General features: G+C 38.5%; 3 protein-coding genes across 4 annotated transcripts in view; 2 read left to right on the forward strand and 1 right to left on the reverse strand.

The window, feature by feature from the left end:
* Nucleotides 1-24438, forward strand: part of slc66a1 (solute carrier family 66 member 1) — a 514023-nt gene that overhangs the window by 253357 nt on the left and 236228 nt on the right. The gene's annotated exons all lie outside the window — the stretch shown is intronic.
* mtor (mechanistic target of rapamycin kinase) overlaps nt 1-24438 on the reverse strand; it is a 91147-nt gene that overhangs the window by 37597 nt on the left and 29112 nt on the right. For both annotated transcript variants that reach the window (XM_061058540.1, XM_061058538.1), the window contains exons 28-29: nt 22974-23119; nt 123-198 (exon numbers count right to left, since the gene is read on the reverse strand). In XM_061058540.1, the coding sequence (XP_060914523.1) occupies nt 123-198; nt 22974-23119 (222 nt within the window). The remainder of the gene's footprint in view (nt 1-122; nt 199-22973; nt 23120-24438) is intronic.
* On the forward strand, nt 15771-19237 carry angptl7 (angiopoietin-like 7). Its single transcript, XM_061057838.1, has 5 exons — nt 15771-16307; nt 17539-17639; nt 17754-17948; nt 18197-18392; nt 18483-19237. Exons 1-5 carry the CDS (start codon nt 15947-15949, stop codon nt 18650-18652), a joined length of 1023 nt encoding a protein of 340 aa, XP_060913821.1. The 5' UTR covers nt 15771-15946; the 3' UTR covers nt 18653-19237.

Raw genomic sequence — 24438 nt, forward strand, 5'->3', positions numbered from 1 at the left:
AAAAAAAGGGACTTAGTTTGTGTGTCCCAAGGTTGATTCTTATTCAATGTAATATAAAGTTAAATATTTTAGTAGGTAAAGAAAATAAATTGACCCAAGAGAAAAGAACAAAAAAAACTCACCAGTTCACCGAAATGTTTCATGGCGTACTCCAGCACCCCTGATGCTGCTTCTGGCTGCTGCAATTTATTGTTGATGCTGCAAGATAAAACAAAACAAAAATACATGATCAGACAACATTCAGGGAGATTTGGCTTAAGATGTTGACAATGAGTAGATGTAGGTATCCTAGCGCTTTCATTGCATTAACCTCAAAACAGCAAACTGTTCAAGTAAATTTCTAGAGGTTTCACAAAGCAATTTTTGACTCTTACAAGAAAAATGGCCTTTTCTGCCCAATGTTTGATGTAATTCCAGTTGTAGAGGTCATATACATCAGGCAATTTACCAGCCAACATGAAGGTTTTTTTAGACTAACCAACAAGCAGGAGTAAACGGTGTATAGACAAAAGCCCTATCGGCCGCGATATTCACGTCCCTGTGATGTTTTGCTTCTAATGTGAACGTTGGGGAGGCATCTGACTGTGTGTCTATGTGGGGCTTCCGCTGTGCCGTGCTACGCTGAAATGCAATGTGAATTGACAGACTGGGACACCAATATAACACCGTCGTGGAATCAAAATTAATGTACAAAGAAGTGATGACGGCTGAGCTTAGTTACGGCACTTTAGCAAAATAAAAGCTGTCTGAAAAAGGCTAACGTATTTGTCCTTCATTAGAGTTCCAATCAAAATCACTAATGAAGGGGCAGAGTGGGTTCAAACCTGACCTTGGTCCTGTCCTACCTAAAAAAGGCAAAAAAAAAATCTTTAAAAAAATTCACTACTGGGGTTATTAAAATGCCAGCAAAGTCGAGACTAGACACCGACCCAAGGTTTCTCCTGAGGTCAGAGAGACTTGTCAGTGTGCGTTAAATAAAATCACTGATAATGGTCATCTGACAATAGGTTAGTCTTATTGCTAACATAACAACCAAACATGCCCCAAAACGTTTTAGCTTTGCAGCGGAAATATTGACTCTTTCAACAAGGTGTTTACTGGCAGAAGTAAATGCACCGTTTGACATTTGTTATGCTTTTTTGACAAATGATGCGCTATCTGTCATGACGACACAATTCCCACTTGAACGCCCTCCACTCAGCCGCACCATCACCACATCTGGAAACACTCGTAGGAACCTTAAGTCTATTATATTTCCTCAACTGCTAAACCTGTGCGCAGCCACGGCCAATACATCTGTAAAATGTAGCGTTTGAAGAGCACTGGTATGCAGTGGAGTTCCTGAGGACAGCAGGCGAAAGTTGATGAAGGATACTTAAGCGTATGTGTCAAGAACTTGGTTTGACACAGGCTAAAGGCCAAGAAATGTGATGAAACGGCCCAGCAAGTGGTCATGCCAAAGCTTTGGGAGCTGCTGGTGCAGACCGGCATGATGACAGGTAAAATAGCAAATCATCCCAACAGGAGCTTTCCTGTACTATGTTGGAAAAAAAAGACAAACTGACCACTGAAAGTAACTTTCAAGAAGTGTTCTTTTTAAGCAATGATCTAAGTTTCAAGGGTCAATGTTTGACCCAAGAATGAATTAACATAACTAAGGATGCAATATTTTCCCCTGATACTGAACGAATACAGATAACTGATTGACAATGAAGACTGGTACTAGTGCAGTTAGTTTATTAATTTAAGGTATCTTTGACTCTTATTAACCTCCTACATAACCACCAACATAATTTTAACTGCAAATGTTCAGATGCCATCAATGCACAACACTTGTTATAACCAGAGCTCATAGGGTTTTAGATATGGTTTCAGTATATGAGATATGGGCCTGTCTATGCAACAACAGCAATTTTAGCCATTTCGCTTTAATCATGTACCGTCAGCCTCGGTCAATGACAACATTTTCCCTTGGCTCTGATTTTCTGCACAACAGATTTGACCAACAGTAAGACCCGTTCATATGTGCATTCAATGCAGACACTATTTTAAGGGTACTGACTACAGTATTGTGTAAGTTGTAAAGGAATAAAACACAGTTTAACACAAAGACCAAACCTTTTAGGGTACCAAAAGTTACTGGACAGATTGTATACAACATGAAATCTAAAAATATCATACTTTTTTTCTGTTTAAGCTGTCTTTCGTTGCTGCTTATTTTAGGGGTTTTGACTTTCATTAACTTAACTGCATTGCCTTAGGTTCTCAGGTCAGATAAACCTTCTACTTTTGGTCTTTGGGTACCATTGCGGTATGTTTCAGGTTATTGTCTTGCTGCAGGGAGAAGACTTCTAAAATGCACTCGGTTGAATCTGAGCAGATAGGGTTGCTCTGTAAAACCTCAGAGTTCCCGCTGCTTCTTTGGACTTAATATTCCCTCCACCAGACGGGGTGGTGGTATGCATAGGATAATGGGCTGTTCTTTTTCTCCAACACTCTCCTCTTTCTACCACTCTGGTAGAAGTTCATCTGTGTCTCATCAGACTATAAGATCTGGTTCCAGAGCTCGACTGATTTTTTGAAGTATTTCTCTGAGAACTGTAACCTGGCCGTTCGTTTCTTATGATTTATACGTTTTCATCTTGTGGTAAACCCACTGCAGTTATTCTGGTAAAGTTGTCTCCTTATTGTGGTTTTTGTAAAAAAAAAAAAAAAAAAAAAAAATTCCCCATGTTGTGGAGTGCCCAATATTGGAAAAAAAATAAGCTTTTTCTTCACTAGGCAAAAGGATCCTTCTGTCATCCACCTCAGTAGTTTTTCAGGCTCTACTATGCGGTTTTGTATTTGTCATATACACAGACTGTTTATGAAAGGTAATCACACAGATGTCAACCATTGGCTTGTCAACGAATATTTTGAGCGTCCTTTTCTTGATTCCTAAGCACACAACTCAGTCTATTTTGCTCTGAATAGGATGAACATTTTGTAGATGAACAAGGAGCTGTATTGAACAAAAACTGAAAGTTGCTATTGAGATGGTAAAGTCATCAGGAAATTGTTTTAATTATTCAAATTAGCAGTACGTTTTCTTTTTACCTTCAGAACTTACAAAAAATCTGACTATTAATGCAGCCAGTAAAGTAGCCCCGACATTTTGATCATGAAATTTCAAATCTCTCATGGTGGACAGTAGAGGTGGGGGAAAAAAATATATATTAAAAAATCGAGATTCTTATCTTCTGAAAGATAACTTCCAAAAATCTATATTTTTTTGGTTAATCAGTCACCGCCTGCTAAGTGCTAAGGCTAGCTCTTTAACTCAGTAGAATGCCAAATAGAGCAACAAGAGATTCAGCCAGTCTCACAGTATGGACTAATTCAAAAATAGACTTTAAATCCATGAATTGTTTTGAATCGAAAATAGATTCTTAATCCAATCGTGAACCCAAGAATCGAAATCGGATCGAATCATGAGACACCCAAAGTTTCCCAGCCCTAGCGGAGAGAGCCACGCAAACAAAATAGCATGGCTGTCCAATACTTATGAAGCTGACTGTCTGCAAAGGAAATGGCAGTATCTCTCACAACACTGAATCACTATATCTTCTAAATATCATATATGTGAACATATCCCCAAAAATGTCTCCGAATCTGATGTGTATAACAAGTTATTCATTTAAAAAGAAAGGTTGCCAGCCAATCACAGAGCCAACACAACGAGAAAGACTACCATTCATGTTCTGTGATTTAAAATTGTCAGTTAACAAAGTAACCTAACCTGCATTGGGCATTGGGAGAAATCTGGAGCTCTGCAGAAACTCTAGCTGTGAGGCGACCACTGCAACACTGTGCTGCCCAACAAGTTATATATCATAAAAAAAAAATCAAAGTTGTTTGCCTGAAGAAGAAAAAAACTGAAGTGCTCTTAAAAGGAAACTGTATTACAATCGCAACAGTCTACAGAATTCATTAACAAGATCCATCACAAACTAAAGTAAACAGGTATATATTTTGTATTCATCTTGCATGGCACTGAATATTATCCTCTCATAAACTCTTCCATTGTAAGTGATTTTTAAAATGCACCGCTTGAAACAGATGAAGAAGGGTGCAAAACTTCAACACGTGAAGGAAATCAGATTGGACAGAAGGTGATGACATAAGAGAAAATTAGCTCATTTCAGTAAATAGACATTTTTAATGACTCCTGTGGGGTTTGATAGTTCCATGCACTGTTTCAGCATCCCATTAAATAACTATCTCAAACACTTCAATAAATACATCCAGTATTCCAACTAACATTGACGATATCACAAGGGCATGCCATCTGACTTGGATCAAACCATTAATCGGCTACTTGTTGTCAAATAATCAACTTTTAAGCACCAAACGAACAAAGAACTGAACAGATTCAGTGTCCCACCACACACAATGTGCAAAGGTATGCTAAAGCTGCCCAGATGTGGTTTCTTTGGAGGAGGTGAAAATCAGAATAAGGCTTTTCTCTCTTCTTACCCTGGAGATTTCATTGTCCCTCAGCTAAAGCCATCTGGCTGCCAGCTCCAAGCACGCGCAGTCTAAACACATCCAGATGACACGACTCGCATAACTTTCTCTATCAATCTATGAGCCAGCAAAAGAACTTCTCAAAATCCCTGTCATGTCTCTCTCTTGTGCAGAGCCACAGTATTGTTTCCAAACTGGAACTGGGAGATGGACAGCTGACTAAAAGATTTTTTTTTTAAAAACGTGCAAAACTGTCATGATTTATTACTTTTTATGTTGTAGTTTAGACAATTTGCTGTGTATCCTAAATCCGATTTCTTTGAGGTTTCATTCTAAACCCTGAATGAAGTTAGCATGTGACTCTTTTCCATGAAAGCTAGACAGACAGGATACTTAATAACTAGAGATGGGACAGATCCGCTGAGATCTAATGTCGGTATGAGGTCCGATATTGACGTTATTTACATAACGGTTATCAGACTGACGGCGCTGATTCAGGTCACAATAAAAGCACAAAGTTCAGAAACATTTCTTTGGAATACATTTCATTTTTATGCATTTTTTTTTTTTTGATCTTTCAATAAGAAATGCAATGCCGGGTTTACGACAGGTTTGTGTAGCCTTACACATAATACCAACAACAACGACGACAATATTAATTATGATAAAAATAAATATCGTTTTTTATTATCAATATCTGTACATGCGTATCTCAATCAGATACGAACTGAAAAAAGTGGATTGTGTGTCTCTATTGATAACACTGTTTAAATGCACACGGACAGATTGTAGAGTCTGTAGTGTAATCAAAGCAAAACTGCCTAAAGAACACAGAGGCTACTTTAAAGGACAGATGGAGATCCTATACCGACAATTGACTATATTCTTGACAAATTGCAGAACAAACTGTTTTCTCAGTCAACTGACTTTATGAATACACATTTCTATTTCTTCTTAAATTATAAAACTCAAGTACAATGTTAGGCACATATCTCTGGCAGGAGGAAAAGAAAATAGAACACCTTAAAAAAATCCTTCCTTTTTGGCATTTAACTTTTAAAATATGGACAGCGATGGCCAATGGTTTTGAAATATTTAAATGTGAAACCTCAGGACCTCAGAGAGAGAAACAAATCACGTTTCACTTGTGTCTCTAGAGTGTAACACAAATGATTTATGTCATTGCAGACTTGAAACCAGCGTGTATACATTAGATGTTGTAATACATCTAGCCACGGTTACCTTTGGTCAGAAAGAACCAAGAGGGAGTAGAAATGTGTATATCATTTTCAAATATTAAACTAAAAAAAAAACTAAAAAAACAGCTGAATGGTTTTAATGTGGTTTACCTTTTTCACTGAGAAGAGAAATCAGATCCCTGAGGAAATGTCAGATGTTTCCCCCCATACAGAGGGTAAGACGTATGTGAATCACACAAAAGGAAAACCAGGCCTCACTACTGGACCTAATCTAATCTAATTAGGAAACTATCGACTTGATCCTTACTGATTTTTTTGGCCCATTGTTTGGCAAGAAACTGACTATTTCCTTAATGTTGAACATATAACTTCAGAATGGAAATGACTATCTAAACACTGTTCAAAGAAAAGCTAAATCAAGGCCATTGACTTGATTTACTTTAAATTTGAATGTGGTCAACATATTTGTAAGTGAGGATTAGCAGTGTCATGAGGTGGTTTTTTTTGGGTTTTTTTAATGGAAAATTTGTCATTTTCAACAACCAAATCAAAAGCAGGACGTACAATTCAAGTACAACTATTTCTTTTTAATTCTCTGCCCTTTGCCTCTGCATGCAGCTGTATAAACTGTGATAAACCCAAGCCATGCAAACTACTGGCTTTTTGGTTTGTTTACAAGTTTAAGAGCTGACAGTAGAGAAGCAACAGACTGCCTGTCACAAAATGTGGTACAATTCCCAATTTTATATTTACACGACCCAATAAGGGATGTCAAAACTCAATGTTCTGTTCTTCTTTACTGCTTCCTATGATTGTGTTTTGTTTTCTGTAACTGACAGAATTTATATTATAGTAATTGTTTTTTATTTGTTTGTGATTTTACATCTGTGGCTCAGAAGGGTATGCAAGGACAGAGTTGCTGAAAGAGGCATGACGAAAGCTTGGAGTTGTAGCTGACCTACTAGTGCTGTTTGGCCAGCAGCAATTTGATTCAGTTTAAAAGAGAGAAAAATGTGTACCCATGTACATTGTAATATTATTTTTTTTACTGTTTGGTCTGGATGAAGGTTGCTGGTTACATGAATTTGGAAACTGGAAATTTGGGAGGGAAAAGGTCTGTTGCTTTAGCAGCAAAACTTGGCTGCTCCATCACTGGGGCAAATCCGTAACACCACTGATCCTTACACTTGCTTCACTAGAGAAAATGTGGTCAAATTAAAATAGAAATAAAATAGGGACACCGGCTGTCTGACACTTGACTAGCTTCCGTGCACAAAGAACGATTCATCCAGGGGGCAGCCAAAACGCAATCAACAAATTCCCAGGCAGAATGAATCAATCTAAGACGTGGATTTCGTTCCATTACACAGACTTATTCCAGCAAAATGCAGATGAGGAACGGGTTTACTTAGTAATTTGTTGACATCACCTTCTACGCAACTTCATTGTCTCTAAAACAAACACCTCTTAAGGGGACAGGCCATGATCAGGGCAAGTAAATAAACAGTCCACCTTAGATGACCTCATGTTTACGAGGAAAATACGTCAAGCAGGGGGGTCATGACGTGATGCTTGGATTTAAGACCTGTTTTGCAAAACAAGAATAATTCTATTCTGACTAACAGGTGGCACATTTAAAAGGAAACCTTCAAAAATCAAAACTCCTATATACACACTCAAAAATATATAAAGAAGTAAAATTCAACCTTTGCAAAGAACCTTTCAAGAATGCAAAGCTCTGCCAATGTCATGTAGGAACTAAAATAACACCAGTATTTTTATCATGATTAGGCCATTTTTTTTACCTCTTAAAATCTGTGAAAGACCCAAAGAGTAAAATAATATATAAATCTGGCCATTTCACCAAATAGACCTTTATCCTTAACTAATCATTTGAAAAATGGTGGGATTCAAATCATTCTTGTTTGTTCATTATACCCAGAGACCAATGAAGCATGGGCTTGCTTGGTTTTCCTTCTCGATTGATGAAAAGATAATAATCCAATTGGAACATCCAAGTCATGGGCAATTAGAAAACAATTGACATCTGGATCATTTTCTGGGCAGAAGGTTTAAGTCTTGAAAGAAAATGATTTGGTCCAACTGAGTCTTAAACACGTGAATCAGAAAATGAATGAAAGCAGGGCAAGAAAAGAAGACTCTTTAGAAGACAGGAAGAGATGGACTTGCTTAAAGTATGGCTTAAAATGGATAAAAAACATTTGAAAGAAATTGACAGAAATTAGAAACATGTTAAGAAATGAAATATTACAGTATCAAGCCAATCTGCATATTTTTGCACAAAGTACTGCTGCTTAATTCTGACATCTTGCTTCAGAAGTCCAGAACTAACTATCAGTACAACTCTCTTATAACACTCAAGGCCAAGAGATGAAGCACTGAGATAAATGGTTTTAAATTACCAGTGCGCCATCCCTCATTCAGCTAATATCTTATATAACAAGCAGTACTGTTTCTGAAGAGTTTCAGCCAACACCTTTTAAATGAGACCTAAAAATTGTACGACATAAATCTACATGGCTGCTATGTGCACATCTTTGGACACGATGAGCAACATGTAACACAGATCTCGACCTCTGTGTGTCTTAAGAGACAGAAGTATCCCATGCATCACTGCATGAAATAAGCATGTAGGCAGAGGAAGGGGTTACCTCAGTAACAGACTTCCTTCCTGGGATGTTGTGTGGCTGAAGGAAAGTTGAACTCATGTGTGACACATGTGACTAGCCCTTTGTCTCCCATTTTTGCAAAGACAAAAAAGTGGTTGTTTCTTCCCTGAGCAGATGCTGCAGCATGGGGAAACACTTAGTATTCCCTCACTTTGAAACTATTTCTTCGAAATGACCAAGCTCTCTCAGTGAATCATGAAGCTGCCTACAGGAAAAGGGAATATGAGACATTTTTTTTATTTTTTTCTGTGATGTTGCTAGGAATTCTAAACATACAAAATGAACCTTGTTTTGTTAAATAAATAAAGAAAATAGGATGATTTTAAACATGATTCGTTTTCCTTTCCCTCTTGTAAGTTAAGCGTGTTAGGATGCCATTGAGACATCAACTGGAAGACTCATGTTTACACCCGACTATCACCACACTGGGACACGGCTGCAGAATGTGTCTCCTGGGTTCCTCACCTTCAGGGTCAAGAGGCCAACAGAACAAAGGGTCTCCAGTGGACCCAAAACACACAAAAACGCCATCTGACAGTTACCTCATTGGAATGCTGCCGTGGCTTTGTGGAAAAAAAAAAAGAGTATACAATGTTTTGGAAAGTCTTGAGTTTCTGCAGGCTACATATTGACTACATTTTCAGTGAAATTATCCATTAAATATTTCCAATGAAAGCTGCCAGCTCTTTGAAATATTTGCTTGGTTTTCATCAACTAAATCCCACTGTTAATTGATTGTTGCAATAATTGATTTTTTTTCCTAAACAATGGAAGAATGCAGGGAGTCTATTTGTCAACACATGATTAAACAGCTTCAGGGTGTCTGAAATGAAGATGCCAAAATGTCTGACCACATCACAAAGACATCATCAAATCTCTCCTATTTCAGGTGCTCGTTAGTGGCTATTTAGCCATTTTTTAATTGATTGTAAAGGCACTGCACAAAGTTAAACAGATTCTAATTTTCCTGTCAGCTATCTGTCAGTCCACAGCTTGAAGACCTCTTGAAAAGCCTTGTTCTATACTCCAAGAAATAGGCAAAACAAAGGCCGACAAAAGGGTCTTGTGTTTTCTTTAGCTTTGTACAGGAAAATAAGAAGAGACATTTTACTGACATTCTTCCAATCACTCAAGTCATAGCTTCCCGTTTTGGCTTTCCCGTATAATTAAATATTTTTCCTGTTTTTTTCTTTCAGCATGTTACCTCAATCCATTATTTTAATCTCTAAAATAATAATGAAGCTGAAAACTGAAAACAATTTGTATAGGTTCAAAGACTAAATAATATTTATGGTATTTAAACTTGCACCAGTAAAACATTTAAAATCAGATTCAATGACTGATCTGTTGTAAATTCATAGCAATGTATACATGAGTATGTACAGTCCATTCAGCTGTTGTAGTTTTCAGCATAACAACATTTCATGGTGAGTTTTACACAAGATCCACTAAAGCTAAAAAATACTTAAGGGATTGAAAAAACAATCGACTCTAAAGAATGGCAGGAGTGTTTTTTGTTTTCTGCCTGGTGACACAACTGTTTTTACATCCCAGTGTCACGAAACGTCTCTGTGAAGCAGTGCCACTCAGGCTTAGCCAAAGTAGGGGAAACTATTCCAAAAGGATAGTGGTTAATCCACCTCCCTCCCCTCTAGTACTGTTTGTCCCTGCTACTGTTGTATAGCGTGGTGAGCAGATGCCCGCTGCCTGGCTTGCATGTGGTGTATGACAACAGATGCCACCTGGTAGCCATCACTGGATTCAGCCACCAAACCTCTTGAGGGGCTGCCAAGCCATGAAGCCCACTCAGTGATGGAGGACGTCGTGGTGCATACCATCTTCTTCATTATAGAAAATATGGAACTGTTTATTTTACCCCTTTACGTGACCAGGTTTGAGTCAGTTGAAAATCATTAGTCATTGTAATCTTTTGAAATACAACCCCTTGGTAACGCAACTGCTTGACCATAGTGGCATGCGTTTGAAAAGACGATTGTATCCATCTCACAATGATTCTATATTACTGAAGAAGTATTGTCAGACAGGTCACCTCATTTTCAGAATGTTACTCAAATCTTTAGTAATTCAGCTCATAAATTAAATATTTCTTTAAATTAATCAAATGACACACAGAGGAATTTAGGTTTGGTGCGCTTTGGCGCCCACACAGGTCTCTGAGTGCAACTGCACTGTCGTATGACACATAGTACCGTTAATACCTCCCCGTTAGACAATGCGCACAATGTCGACTGACAAGGTAGAGTAATATAACTGCATTTTGTTCAAATACGACTCTGTTAGCGTCTACAGCTCGTTGTGTGCAAACTTATTGCATGTGAAGTCTGTGTATTCAACTGTTGCCAGGATATGTATGGGCTGTGGCTAAATGGCTACACATTGGAGAGGGTCATTTATCATGGTAGCTGAGTATATCCAAAAGGAAAGCTACAACTTTTTGGTTAAAATGGATCTATTTACTTATTTGTATGCAAGCCTGACACATAACTTGGGTAAGATGACTTTCTGCATCTGGTAACGCTGATAAAAAATGTTATAACTGAAGACTTGTGAGTGAACTAGTGCAGTAAAGCCATATGCACATCTCACAAGATGACCTCAGCCTGGTGCCAAAGCTACATACGGCAGTAAACAGGCGATCTGTGGACATGGGAGAGACGCCATTCTCCTTGTTGAATGTTATTGTGCTATTTCATCGACCATTGAAATGAGTATTTTAAGGTAGAACAGTTACATATTGTTGTTTTAATGAGACAAGAAATGCTGAGTGAAATCCCCACAGGGATATATATGATACATATAATGGCTTTAAAGATGCCAAAACCAGCTGAAAAACTTGCCCTAGGAAAAATAAGGATCTTCTTGTGCGAACAAAGCTGACAGGTGGAAGGGGTTACTGTTAATAAAGATTACGTAATTTAGGGTTTGCAGATAGAAGCCCTGGAATCCACTGGCTCCTGCTTTCACCTCCTGCCTTTCCTGTAATTGAACCCATGAGCGCTCTGCCGACAGCTTGGCCCTGGTGGTCACTGTTTGATTGCAAATCGTTTTTCCAGTGTATTTAGGGACAAAAAAAAGCCGTCTGTGAGCATATTCTGACTGAAGACACTTTTTTGTACGCTCACACCTATCAAAGATAGATGACTGCTGTAATGAGCGCAGCAGGGTGTCAGACTTGTCTTACAGGGAAAAGGGGGAAAAAAACCTTTTCAAAGAAACGTGTGGGTTTAGGGGGAAGTCAAATAAAGACGGGGGGTTTGGTAAAAGTTTAGTGAATCTCTCTAATGTTAAAGGGAACCGTGCATTCTTCACACATAGCCTGGTGAGACATGGTTAGAGGGTAAAAGGTGTTTAAAGGAGCTGTTTTGAAGGAAAAAACAGCGTGAAGCTAAACTTATAAAACAGCATCCAGCTGAATGACAGAGTCCAGGTCCAGAGGAAACTGATGCCGCTGGGATGCATTGCTGGAGAGTGAGATGTGACTCAGAGTAGTTAGGGCAATGAGAAAATCCAGGAAGGTGAATAATTCACATTTTTCCAAAAGACACTGACGCACATCAATGACTTCAGGGCAAAACATAGAAGGGATGTCAACAGGCACCACCAACCATCAAACATTACAACACTGAAGAGCTAGAAACACCCTCCTACTGTGGAAAAATGATTAAGACAGACGTGGAGGTGAAAACTGTAAATATTTTAAATACTTTTAGATTCTTTACATGCAAGAACATTAGACTTTTTGCAGTCTCTTCTTTGGCATCCATGTTGGGAATCATATAGATTCCTACTCCAGAATATATTGAAGAAATCATATCAAAGATACTGGTATACTACACTGACACCAAAGGAATGCAGTTTAACAACTGGCACCCCTTGTATACAACTATTCTCAATATGGAGTGCAAATTCTGGATGTCTCCCGCCTTCAGTTGAACAAATACTATTAAGTGTAATTCTGGCAATAACATTTTTGTTCATTCATTTAATTTTCTTTCTTGTAGATATCATCTTTAGACTTCAACGTGTAATGGAAAATTCAAACCGAACCTCCAGCGGAACATTATGAGCTCACTGCATGTTACAACCATCACTTTTGTGTGCTGTTTTACGTTAGGACTAACAGTGGGTACATGTGAAGGAGCCACATAAATATTGAGGTTGACAATAACATTGTTGAAAGTAGTTGTCATTCCTTTTTGACAAATGGGAGAATCGAAAGAAGGCTCATGTTTAGAGTCTAATCAGGACTTCAGAATTCGCCTGACAATTAAAACGCTGCAGCAAACTGCACACGAAGCAAACGTTTCATGTTTGTATTAAGATGACAAATGGCTTGTAACTTCCATTTGGATCTTAAAAATCAAATAAATACTGGGAAGTAAAAGCACATGTCAACACTCGAGAAAAGAAAAGGGGAAGAAAGGTTATGAGTAAAGGGGGAAATTGCAAAGCAGTGACTTGTAGTAAAAAGTGGCCAGCATCATTCAGGGAGATGTCTGGGGAAAGGAAGAGCCTTTAACATGAATATATTCACATCTAACTCTGACACCATGAGCCATCAAAGCAATAATACATCATCTCTTAATTATGTAATAATTTGGAATTCTAGGAAAAGAAATACTTTTGGTGTGCTCTGAACCACACGGCTGTTCCCGTCACACAGAGATGATGATGATGATGATGATGTTGAGCAGAACATTCTAAAGTGTTTCCTTATTTATTCATATAACCAAGTGAGGAAAAGTTAGGACGGATTTCAGGCAAACATTTGGCAAGAGGAACACTCAAAGCTTAAGATTTAGAAAATAAAATAAAAAATCTCATGGGGGACGCCAGATTATGTAAGATTATAATGTTAATAATAAGTAAGAAGGTGGATGAGGGTCATGTGTCATGTTTTATTTCTATTCCAGAGATGAGATATTCCATCAGACCAAACTATGACTTAGCTCCCAGCTGTGTGATTTCATGGGTTATATAATTTTATATAACTGAACAACATTACTACTCAGGAATTGCAAGTCACACTCACTACATCGAGGTTTTCCTGTTCAGCACATGACAGTGTGTGTTTATAAGAAATTTGAATTTCTGTCAAGACATGGAATTATCTTGTGTCTCGAAATACAAATGGTGTTTTAAGGAGGAATCCATTGAGAGTGCTCCCTACTGGAGCAGCTGTGCTAATGTGATTTCTCTCATCAGTAAGGTTGTAGGACAATAAACCCAAGTTGTCACAAGTTTATTTAACAGTGTGCTATCTTGGCCAGGTCTCCCTTAAAAGAGGCATTCAAATCTTCAGGGACTTTCTGGTAAAAAAAATAAATTAAAAAAAGTATTCAGTCAACGTTCAAAATGCATGCAGTTCAGCCTGAAATACCTTTACTGTAGATTTTGTGAGATACCAACCCCCTCATAAAAACATTGCTCCATAGAACTACAAGTGGTCAAAATCTTTCCAGACTGTTCCAGACAGCTCATTCCTGTCCATGTGGAGAACGGAGAGCCCATAAAGTTTAAGTAAAAACTGACAGGAATGTCCTGGTTTAGCCATGTCTCAGTTAGATCTGTAAGGCACAGCTCACAGTATTTACAACTTACTCTGGCACTTCATTATGGCATTGTTTTCTGTTCTGCATTACAATAATCACACAAGGCAGATTATCATTTAAGTCATGTATAAGCAGTTTCCTCAATGCCCAGGGCATATTCTGACAACACCACGCCCCCCCCCCCCCCCCCCCCCCCCCCCCCCCCCATGACCTCTGGACTGATCTCTAAAGGCATCTTTTCTAAATTGGCAGGTCTGACCGCTCCTCAGGGAACTTGGGAAGAGATAGAGATTCCATTGAATGGAAATTGAAGAAAGCCTCCCTGATGTCTCACCCAGCCAATGACTGGCATTTTAGAAATCTTAAAGAGAAGACCACCCTTAAGAAGGAATCTTGCAAGCAATATTAAGCTGCACAAAGGTACCACATTCAGCAACAGTTTGTAAATGGTTGTTCAAACCAACAGGAAGGACAACACTTTCACTAAAATAAGACTGCTTTGTATTCTTCACTGACTATTTGGCTCTTGCTTCCAATGCACAATGACCGTCCTAAGTTCTTTCGAGTCTTTCCACCCAAAAGTGTTTCCCCTACAAATCCAAATAAAAACCAATATTGTTGTAAAAAGATGAAGTCTGTGCTGTTCATACAATTGAAATTGTATATAACCTTGACTTTAACAAGTTATCACTCTCTTCCATCCCATCTTTCACATATTTTATTTCTATTTTGTATTCCTCTTTTATCATTTTCTACTCTTATTTACGTAAACTTTTTGACTTCTGTTCCGTTTGTTTTTGTTTTTTATTGATTGGCTGCATCGCGCAGTATAAATATAACTAATGTGCTTTTCCAATCTGATTGTTTACCTTGTAAAAATGTTCAATTTGTAAATTCTGCAGCAGTAACAACATGGAAACCAATGTTAATATTGTCTGAAAATAAAAGCAGCTGATGACGGGCTTATAATGAAAAGCCACAATACAATTTCATATTAAGTTGCCCTCTGGTTCTCTGGTAACCATTTAAGATATTTAAACAGGCCGTGCATGTTTGGTGGCAAACTGTGAATCCTCTACACACGTAGACACCATTTTCAGACTTTGCCTGCCTTTAACTCAACAAATTATTTCCTCTTAATGCAAACTTTGGGTCTCAATATATGCTTAAGGTTTTACAAAGCCTTCTCCGATCAACACCCTGTTTGAAATTTTATGCTGAAAGGCAGAAAACATGCCTGCTGCAACGTCTGCCAAAAAGAGTAGCATCAATAGAACACTTAACCTACAATTAAGAGTACTTAGTGACTTCACACGTCTCCTGGCATGTGAAGACCAAATTTAGGAAAGAAATGTTCAGCCCAAGGATATAGTAAAATCTGTCATTACAAGGGCAATTTAGGTGTGAAGACAGGGAAGGAAAATTACATACAACTGCTCTAAGCACTAAAACAAGTGTTCTAATGTTTTAGCAATGTTTCTGTATAGCTCAGTAATTTACAAAGAAATCCCATTTAAATATCCTGGCAGTACAATGAGTTCAGACAGAAGCCAGAGGTTTGTTTCCTCAACTCTTTATGTTGCCATTCCAGGCAAAGACAAAAAAAACACCCAGCCCAGAAACCATCAACACCTGACAAAAAAAAGTGGGAAAATGTGGGCAAAGCTCTGTGGAATGAGTGAAAGTAAGATGAGGGGAGAGGTAGAGGGGGCAGGGGGAGGAGTGACGGGAATGGTCCCCCACCCTGAAGGTTGAAGAGGGTCAGCCCGGTGAGTTGTGCACACAGAGAGAGAGGGGGAGGACCCAAATGCAAAAAATATTTAAGATGTTCAGGCAGAGCAGGGTTTCATTGAGGAAAAACGACTGAGCCTGCTGGTCAAAGAAGAGCTCCAATTGAAGACCCAAGACCTTCAACGGGGACTGACTGAATTCAAACACACCTGAGATTGTGTGAAAATAGAGAACTCTTGTATAGAAAATGGCTCAAGTAAATCTAATCCTAGTGGCTTTCGGGGTCACGCTTCTCCTGCTGGCAGAGACGGGGGCCCAGAATCCCAGGAAGAGACTGGCACCTCCAAAGCCTCCCAAAGGTCAGTGCTGCGATGAGGTCCGCTCTCTCAAGGTTCAGGTGGCCAATCTAACCAGTATCCTCGAGGAGATGAGCCGCAAGCAGGAGACAGACTTGATGAATGTTGTGAGGCAAATTATGGAGCTGGACAAGAACAACCGGCAGCAAGAAGCCAGGGTCACCGAGGCTGAGAGCAAGTACTCAGAGATCAACAACCGTGTGGAGATCATGCAGCTGCAAACCCTACAGTCTGCTACCCAGACTTCATCAGGTGAGCATCAGCAGCTTATTAAGAAATAGGATTAACATAACATACTGGGCAAAGTTCTGTGTGCTGCTTGTTGTGGCGATAACATCTGCAGAAATAAGTTTTAAGCTTAACGGTTATTTTGCTAAATTTGATCCATGTGAAAGCACTTGGAAAGAGTTTTTCTTAAACGTTCACACATGGTAAAGATGATCCATCACTGGCTTAAGTGCATATTTGATCCACCTGTGTCTTTTCTCTCTAGCCAAATGCACACACCATGTGTTTAAATCATTTCCACATATGGACATAGAGTTAAGATATGCTTGATCTAAAAATAAATTGTTTGCCTACCACTCTTTGCAGCTTGAAAAAAAAGTTATTCTTACATTTATTGAAGATCAGTTTAAACTTTTTGTTGTTGTTGGTAAAGGTAATCATTTTTAAACTGATAAGTTAAACTCTAGTATATAAAGTGTGAGCTATACAATATAATTTCAGTGGAATGTGAGTACCAACATTTCCCAAAACACTAATCAAATAGGCCAACTAGTATGCACACACAAGGCTACAATTTTTTGTAGCTATGAAACACTATAATCAGCCCCGTCTTTTGCTTTGAGAGTCGCAGACGACTGCTTTGAATCAGTCAGGGGGGGTAGCATTAATTAAGAGCTGTAGAGTCCCATCTGAAAGACTGTCAATAATACGCCCCATCAAAGCAAAATCATCTCTGACATTCATCTCAACTCTGAAACACCACTAATCAGCGTTGGCCGCTGTAGAGAGGTTAACCAGGCATGACGTAGTTTATTATTTCAATACCTTGACTGTGTGGTCTAACAGGGCCACATTTATGTCACTGGCAAAGGGAACACAGAGGGCTCTTTAAAACTAGAGTAAATTAGAGACAGCAGAGCAGAACAGGAAGGGATGCAAAGATTAGAAGAAGTGGAGGGTTTCCATCCCTTTTTCTTTAACACAGACTTCTTCAAGTATTGGGCTCCTTTTTTTCAGAGTGATCTCATAGTCCCATTAATGGCATCGACAAAAGTCCGAGCCATGCTGAGCATATTCCCTTTGGTTAGGTCTTTTCTGCTTTTGGTGGGAGTAAAGCTTCTTTACTCATCTGTCCAATCACTCAGATGTCCATAAAGCTGTTAGAATTTATGACGTTCACATTTTTTTTTAAAAACTGCTCATAAAACTGCACATGGTTTTGAAATAACTGAAGATATTTTTTTTTTTTTTGCAGATGCCATATATGACTGTGCATCCCTCTACAGCAAGAATTACAAGATCTCTGGCGAGTACAAACTGCCTAAGGATGAGTTTCTGGGAACACCTGAGATAAGCGTAAGCTATACCTGGCCTACTATACGTATGACTTATATGTATAGTTTTTGGCAGAGCATGGTTATGTCTCCCTCTTCTCAAAGCCTTCTATGACATTTTGATAAATGTTTTCAGGTATTCTGTGATATGGAGACAAATGGAGGTGGTTGGACTTTGATCCAAAGGCGCAAGGTGGGCCTGACATCATTCAACCGGGAATGGAAGCAGTACAAAACTGGATTTGGATCCATCCGGGGAGACTTCTGGCTTGGCAATGACCACATCTTCCGTCTCACAAGGCAGCCCAGTGTGCTCAGGATTGAGATGGAGGTACGTATTTTAAAACATGGCACTTGTTAGGCATGGACACGAAAGAGTAAGAGTGTGTACAAAATGCACTAACAATTGGATGGTCAAAAGTAAAAGGGAATAAACACAGAGCCAGTTGATATCTGAGCGCAAGACTATTAGGAATAAATCAAACTTCTTTTAGAAACGTCAGGCAGATCAAGAGCCAATATTCTCAGGTTTTTTAACTGTCAGACTCTAAATCCCTTTATATGTCTTTTCCAATGTAGGACTGGGAAGGACAGACGCGCTATGCTGAGTATGGCTTCTTCAATGTGGGTAATGAACTCAACAGCTACAAGCTCTTCATTGCCAACTACAGTGGGAATGCTGGAGACTCTCTGCGTTACCACAACAACACCAACTTCAGCACCATCCACAAGGACAACGACAAATGTGTGGATGACTGTGCTTCCCTGCGCAAAGGTAAATTCTAATTGCAAATATACTAACACTCATTTTATATATTTTCTCTCAGAGTAACATAGTGTCTAATACTTCTTCACTTCTTTCCAGGTGGTTACTGGTATAACTGCTGCACTGACTCTAACTTGAACGGAGTGTTTTACCGCTACGGTGAGCACACAAAGAGCTCAGATGGGATCACTTGGTATGGCTGGCATGGGTCCAACTACTCCCTCAAAAAAGTGGAGATGAAGGTCAGGCCAGTGGGTTTCCAACCATAAGTGCTTCAGCTGTGTGGCCTGGATCAAGATCATAGGCATAAATACTGAGAGGTCTCGCTGATACTTGTTTGAACAAGTTGTGGTTTTGCATTGACTGCGAAAGGATTAAGAATGTTGTTTGTGATGGTTACATTTCTGTCAGATGAATGTGTTGTGTTTTTCCTGTGTTTGATTGTAAATTGTAGTTCATTTTGTGTATTTATCAGTAAGATATTTTATTTTTTAAAAGCTTCGATTGATGCTCTTTTACCACTGTCCCCAATGGGTTACTGCATTTAAATGTTTTCTTTCATATGTCTTGAAAGCACTACAATGTATTTTTAGTCATTACAAGCAATTTATGGATAATACCAAAACTCAGTCCAGACTGGTTTGGTTCAGGTGTAAATCATCAAGGAATGGTAGGAACTATTAAGAAGGATTGGAAGGAGGCCAATCACCAAAGGTATTTTCTATGAGTTACGCTGCATTTCTATTGTGAAACCATATCCATTGAATATGGAAATGTGTTATTTGTAAAATGTGTACAGCTTTGTAATTATGTTGTTTCATGTGATAGAATAATAAACATATTTTTTAAAAGAATACAGGTGCAACACGTGTCTTTAAAAGAAAATCCCACATTATCTCCTCACTTTAGAGGCTTAACAGCCAGGTTTAAGCATGACAGAAGTCTAAAAGCAGATCAAGGTCTTGTGTCCATTCATGCCCAATAATGGTGACATGTTAGCCTTTAGCTGCTGACCTCTGACTCTTGGGCCATCGCCTTACATCCTGGCTAAAGGTCCAAGGCCATCTAAGCCAAACACAGGAATGAAGACCACACACACATTCTGCAATCGAGATAAATGCCTTTAGGTTTACTACCTTGAAAACAATGGCACCATTTTGCTTCCCTCTGAGGCAACAAAGAGTTCCTTGGAGCATTCAAATACCAACAAACAAAAAGCTCTACCAATATAGCCTTAGTGGTAGGCTTAGTCATATTCTCTTCTGTTTACAAGGTGTCAGTTAAGAGAAAACATCTAATAAAAGATATTCATTCAAGGACATTCATTCCTTCCTATAAGAAGAATTAACCACTGTGGAATAAAAGCCCCATACAAGACCTTTAGAGGTCGACAAATGACCGGGTCATTCTATTCTAAGGTTTCAGACTATTCAAACAATTCCAACAATATACGCTGCCCTTGAACAGTCATGGGTGATTAAATGCAACAACAGCAGCTAAGTTACTACTGGCATAACATTGTAAGTCTAAGTAGTTGTTGCAGCACAGTACTAATGATCAGCATGCACCATTTAGGAAACCCAAATGTTCCAAAGTGCATTTATTGTAATAAGCAGACATAATTTTCTGAAACTTTAGTAAACAGGGCTGCCAATAGTCTTGGCAATAATCTGAAGGGGCCTTTCTATAAACTGAATGTTACTTGTGGTTTTAAAAGTGAAAAGTATGAATATGAAAATGAGTAAATATTAAAAAAACTTTCCAGAAAGGTGACCAGGAGGAGTTAGGGAACATAGAAAAACAAAAGTCCTGATTGTCACTAAATATGATGAACATCCTGAACTTGTACAGAACTAAAGCTTGAACTCCTCCAGAGATGATCATTTAAACTGATGCTGATTGGTTCATGTCTTCAGACGAGCTCCCATAACGCTTCAACAAGTCACGATGGAATCATTAAGTTACAATAAGCATGATAGAAAAAAAAAAACACCTGGACATGAAGCTATGCACCTTTACAATGGTGCGGAAATGGAGACTAAAAGGTGATCATGTACTAAAAATTGGTACTTCTGGTTACAATATCAAATGCTAACTGAGCTACAGTTTTGAATCATCTGTGTGTGTGTGTGTGTGTGTGTGTGTGTGTGTGTGTGTGTGTATGGTTGGATTATGGTCCTGGTTTGTGTGCTCGAGTAGGAACAGGTGTATGTGTTGTATGGGATTGGGCAGTGTCCTTTTGTAAATGTGTTTTGGATTTAAGATCTGCTTTGTTCATTTTTCTTAATGGGTTTGTCTTGTGTTTGTTTATTTGTATCTTCTGTAAAGCACATTGAGTTTACATTTGTATGAAATGTGTTGCACAGATACAATTTAATTTAATTGTATGTAATCAAAGTTATCCTACTATTGTGTCAACCCTCGTCTACTCTCAACTTTATTTAAAATTCTATTTCCAAGCAATGAGCAATCAATGACATCCATTACTATTTTGGATACACATTACCAGTAAACATTAACACGTAGTTCATAGCTCCAGTTGCTCCAGTGGTGATAAAACCTCAACATTAATATAACTGGTTTTCTGACTTTTAAATATCAAAGACACAGCTTTGATCCTCTTAATAAATCTTACCAGTATTCAACAACATTGAATAAAAGAGAAATTAATTGCAGATCCAAGTCCACTAAAGACACTACTTGATGTACTAATAACATCGCAACATACGGCAAACTGTTTAATAACAGTGCTCTTTTCTTATTGGGAGTTTTGGGGAAACTGTGACCAATTTCCTGGCTCAATCTGATGTGGTAAGACCTTAAAATGCTGTCACACAACCAATTTATTTATCGTATTTATATGCCTCACACACATTATTCAGACCAGACGAAACTCATAAACCTTTTATCGGTAATTGTTTGTCATTTTTTTAACTAAGAATTCATGTGAGAGTATTTATAACACTGAATGCTGAATTCTTGCAAACTCGCCAACTCCATTATGAGTCATCAGGCACTGAAAAAGCAGTGACCATTCTCCCTGTTCATCAAAATTGTGCATCAAATAAAATGTATGTTTTATTTTAAGTGCAAAACAACTTGATAAATCCAGGTTTACGTAGTGCTTTTTGCACACCAGCCTCTAGATCTTTTATGGGAAATCCTGCAGAGGTGAGAACCAGATGGGGATATTGAAAACACCAGAGTGCCGGCTCCCATCATTCATCATCATCAAGGCTCCTGAGAAATTGAAAACAGGCCCCAGAGAAACACAAGTCCAGACACTCGTAGATGAAAAGGGGGCAAGCGTCCAATTAGATGCCTGGAAAACAGATTTCTCCATGCCATGCCAAAGGCCCAGAAATAAAGAAGGATGAGAAAAAGAGGAAAGCGATGGAAAATATGACAGATGATATCAAAGGACTATGGGACAGGAGGATATGTGAAATACAATTGCTTAACGTATTACATTCAAAATTACATTTGAGGGTGTAGTTCAATTTTGTAACTAAGCAATAAATTCTAATGTGATAACCGTGAATCACAGAGAAGTCTATGATTGTTTCAGAAGAATGAATCAATGGCAACAAGAAGGGAGAAACATGCTATTTCTTACTTCCCACCCTGGAGCCTAATGTTTTTCTTGTATGTTCTACACAAGGTACGCAATAAGCAATGGCCTATAGTCACAAAAAGTATTTCTGTGTGGTCTCCTAATGTCTCATGTAAGCAGCCTTCAGTGGCAAATTTTTTTTTATCCCTATGCTTTGAGCCTTAGTCAACACAGCACAACAGTTCCTCAAATATCACTTTTTCCCAGTTGCTTTAGCAAAGGGTTATGCTTCGGTTCTTAAACAGCTTTAGCAGCAAAAAAGATTGGTATAGTGATGAATAACTTTTTTAGGTTTTAGTCAGGCTTTAACAGTGAAAAATAAATTATCCTTTTCTGCGCCACTTACTAGCTCCTGTAAAAAACGACAGCTGACCCTGATCCTGACATTATGACCTACCATGAAGAGTGAGTCATGTCAGATTACGTTTTCAATTAAGATCACCAGATCTAAGTACCGGTACATTTTCTTATATTCTCTAATAGACACCTTGTCCTACACGGTCCCTATGCTGTCCATCATGTTTTTGAAAGAATTGACTGTTATGCTTTCATTGCAGTTAATAAACAATTACGGAACATTGATGTAAAAAAGGAACAGAGAATAAGTATGAAGCTGTTAGGAAGATTGTTTAGTGAAGTCATTGATGCATTGTATGGTCAATGGACTTGAGCTTGTATAGCACTTTTCTTGTCTTCTGAATACTCAAAGCACTTTTACACCTATACATTCACATACTGATGGTAGAAGCTGCTGTGTAAAGTGACCATCAGAAGTAGCTAATCACATTCATATACATGCATAAGCTGCCAAAGAAGCAGCGGGAGAAACTTGGGGTTAAGTAGCTTGCCCAAGGAGACATCGGACATGTGGCTGCAGGAGCTGGGGATCAAACCCCCAACTTTCTGGTTGAGAGACAACCTACTGAGCCACAGCCGCCAATAATACAATATCAAAAAACGATTTGTTTTTTTCCTACCTGATAAGAGACTCCAGGATGAGTGGAGAAGCGCCTTTCTGGAACTCTAGCTCTTTGTAATGTAGAGCCTTTGCGTAGGCACGACATTTCGCAGCTCTCTCGCCAAGCAGCACAATGCCGTTATCATCTCTGAGGGGCAGAGGGCCCTGAAAAGAAAACAGAAGGTATACAATGATAAAGTTCTCTTAATAAAAATATGAAATGTAAATGACAAGTTGTATGTGACATTTATGGTCCTCTGTTGGCAATTGGTAGTTTTTAACATCAATACAACTTATAATACTGTTAAACCCTTATATACTGTTATTTGATACCAATGAATGCCTGCTAATAAGCTTCCTGCTGCATGTAAATGATTTGTACAAATGCACCTCTGGTCTTCAAGTTATCCTGCAAATGGTCGTCTGCTAGCCCACAGAAACCATCTAAAGACCCTCTTTTCCACTGGCTGGGAATACGACACTTTATGTGTGTTTTTACTGCAGTCTCTCAGCAGGAGGGAACCCTGCTGAATTGATATATTATGATCGGACCATGAAGGTCTCCACCTTCAACGTAACAGTATCGTCACTAATTAGCTCAGCATGTGTGGTCAAACCGTAGAATAAAGAATAAAGAGAAAGCGCTCTGTTGAAAGGAATTTTCTTTTAACCCAATCTGGAATCTAAAGTCCAACCAGTAAGGGAGGTTGATAGTAGGTTGATAGTTACCGATTACCAATATGACATCAAATAAAGTAAGATTTTGGCCAGGACACTCTTGATAAGGGGCTTTTTAATCCAAACGAGTTTCATTCCTGGTTAAATAAAATGTTAAATTAAAATCAGCAGTAAAAATAAACCTTATCTAAAAGGATTACGCAACAGTTCTTTTCTCATACTACATAACGATGCAAAGAAGGCTTCTTTTCAATAATATGGAGAGAAAAAAAGGTCAGGAATATACACTTCGGAAACACAGGTATATCTCTCAGGTTCTACTTGAAACACCTGTCAATAAAAGTATTGCTGTGGTCTAAACCTCAAAGGTTCCGGATTTATTCTTTATGAAAATCGCCGCATCCTGAATGCTTTACTTTCTTGATGTTATGCAGTGTGGGCAAACTTTGCACAACAAAAAAAACACACAACACTGTTTAAATGGCACTGTGCCTACATTCAAGCTGCCATGCAAGAGTGTGACAGTAGAAACTCATCTGTAGTAACTTTTGGCATTAGTGGCACATCATGGAGCTTTGTTTAGACTTGGGTACTTCCCTCTTGTTTTTGCATTGATACATTTACTGACTATATCTTTGCAGGTTCTGCTATTTGCAATCACAAACTGTTTTGCATCTGGTTCAACACATAAGTTCAAATCACTGACACAAAGCTTCGTCTGAAGACATGTTGATGACAAAAAAAATACATAAAATGAACTGAGCCGAGTGAACCATCGTCGTTGTTTCCACAAAGTCAACACTAAA

The sequence above is a fragment of the Labrus mixtus genome, chromosome 15 (genome assembly GCF_963584025.1).
Source record: "Labrus mixtus chromosome 15, fLabMix1.1, whole genome shotgun sequence".
In the NCBI taxonomy this organism is placed as follows: Eukaryota; Metazoa; Chordata; class Actinopteri; order Labriformes; family Labridae; genus Labrus; species Labrus mixtus.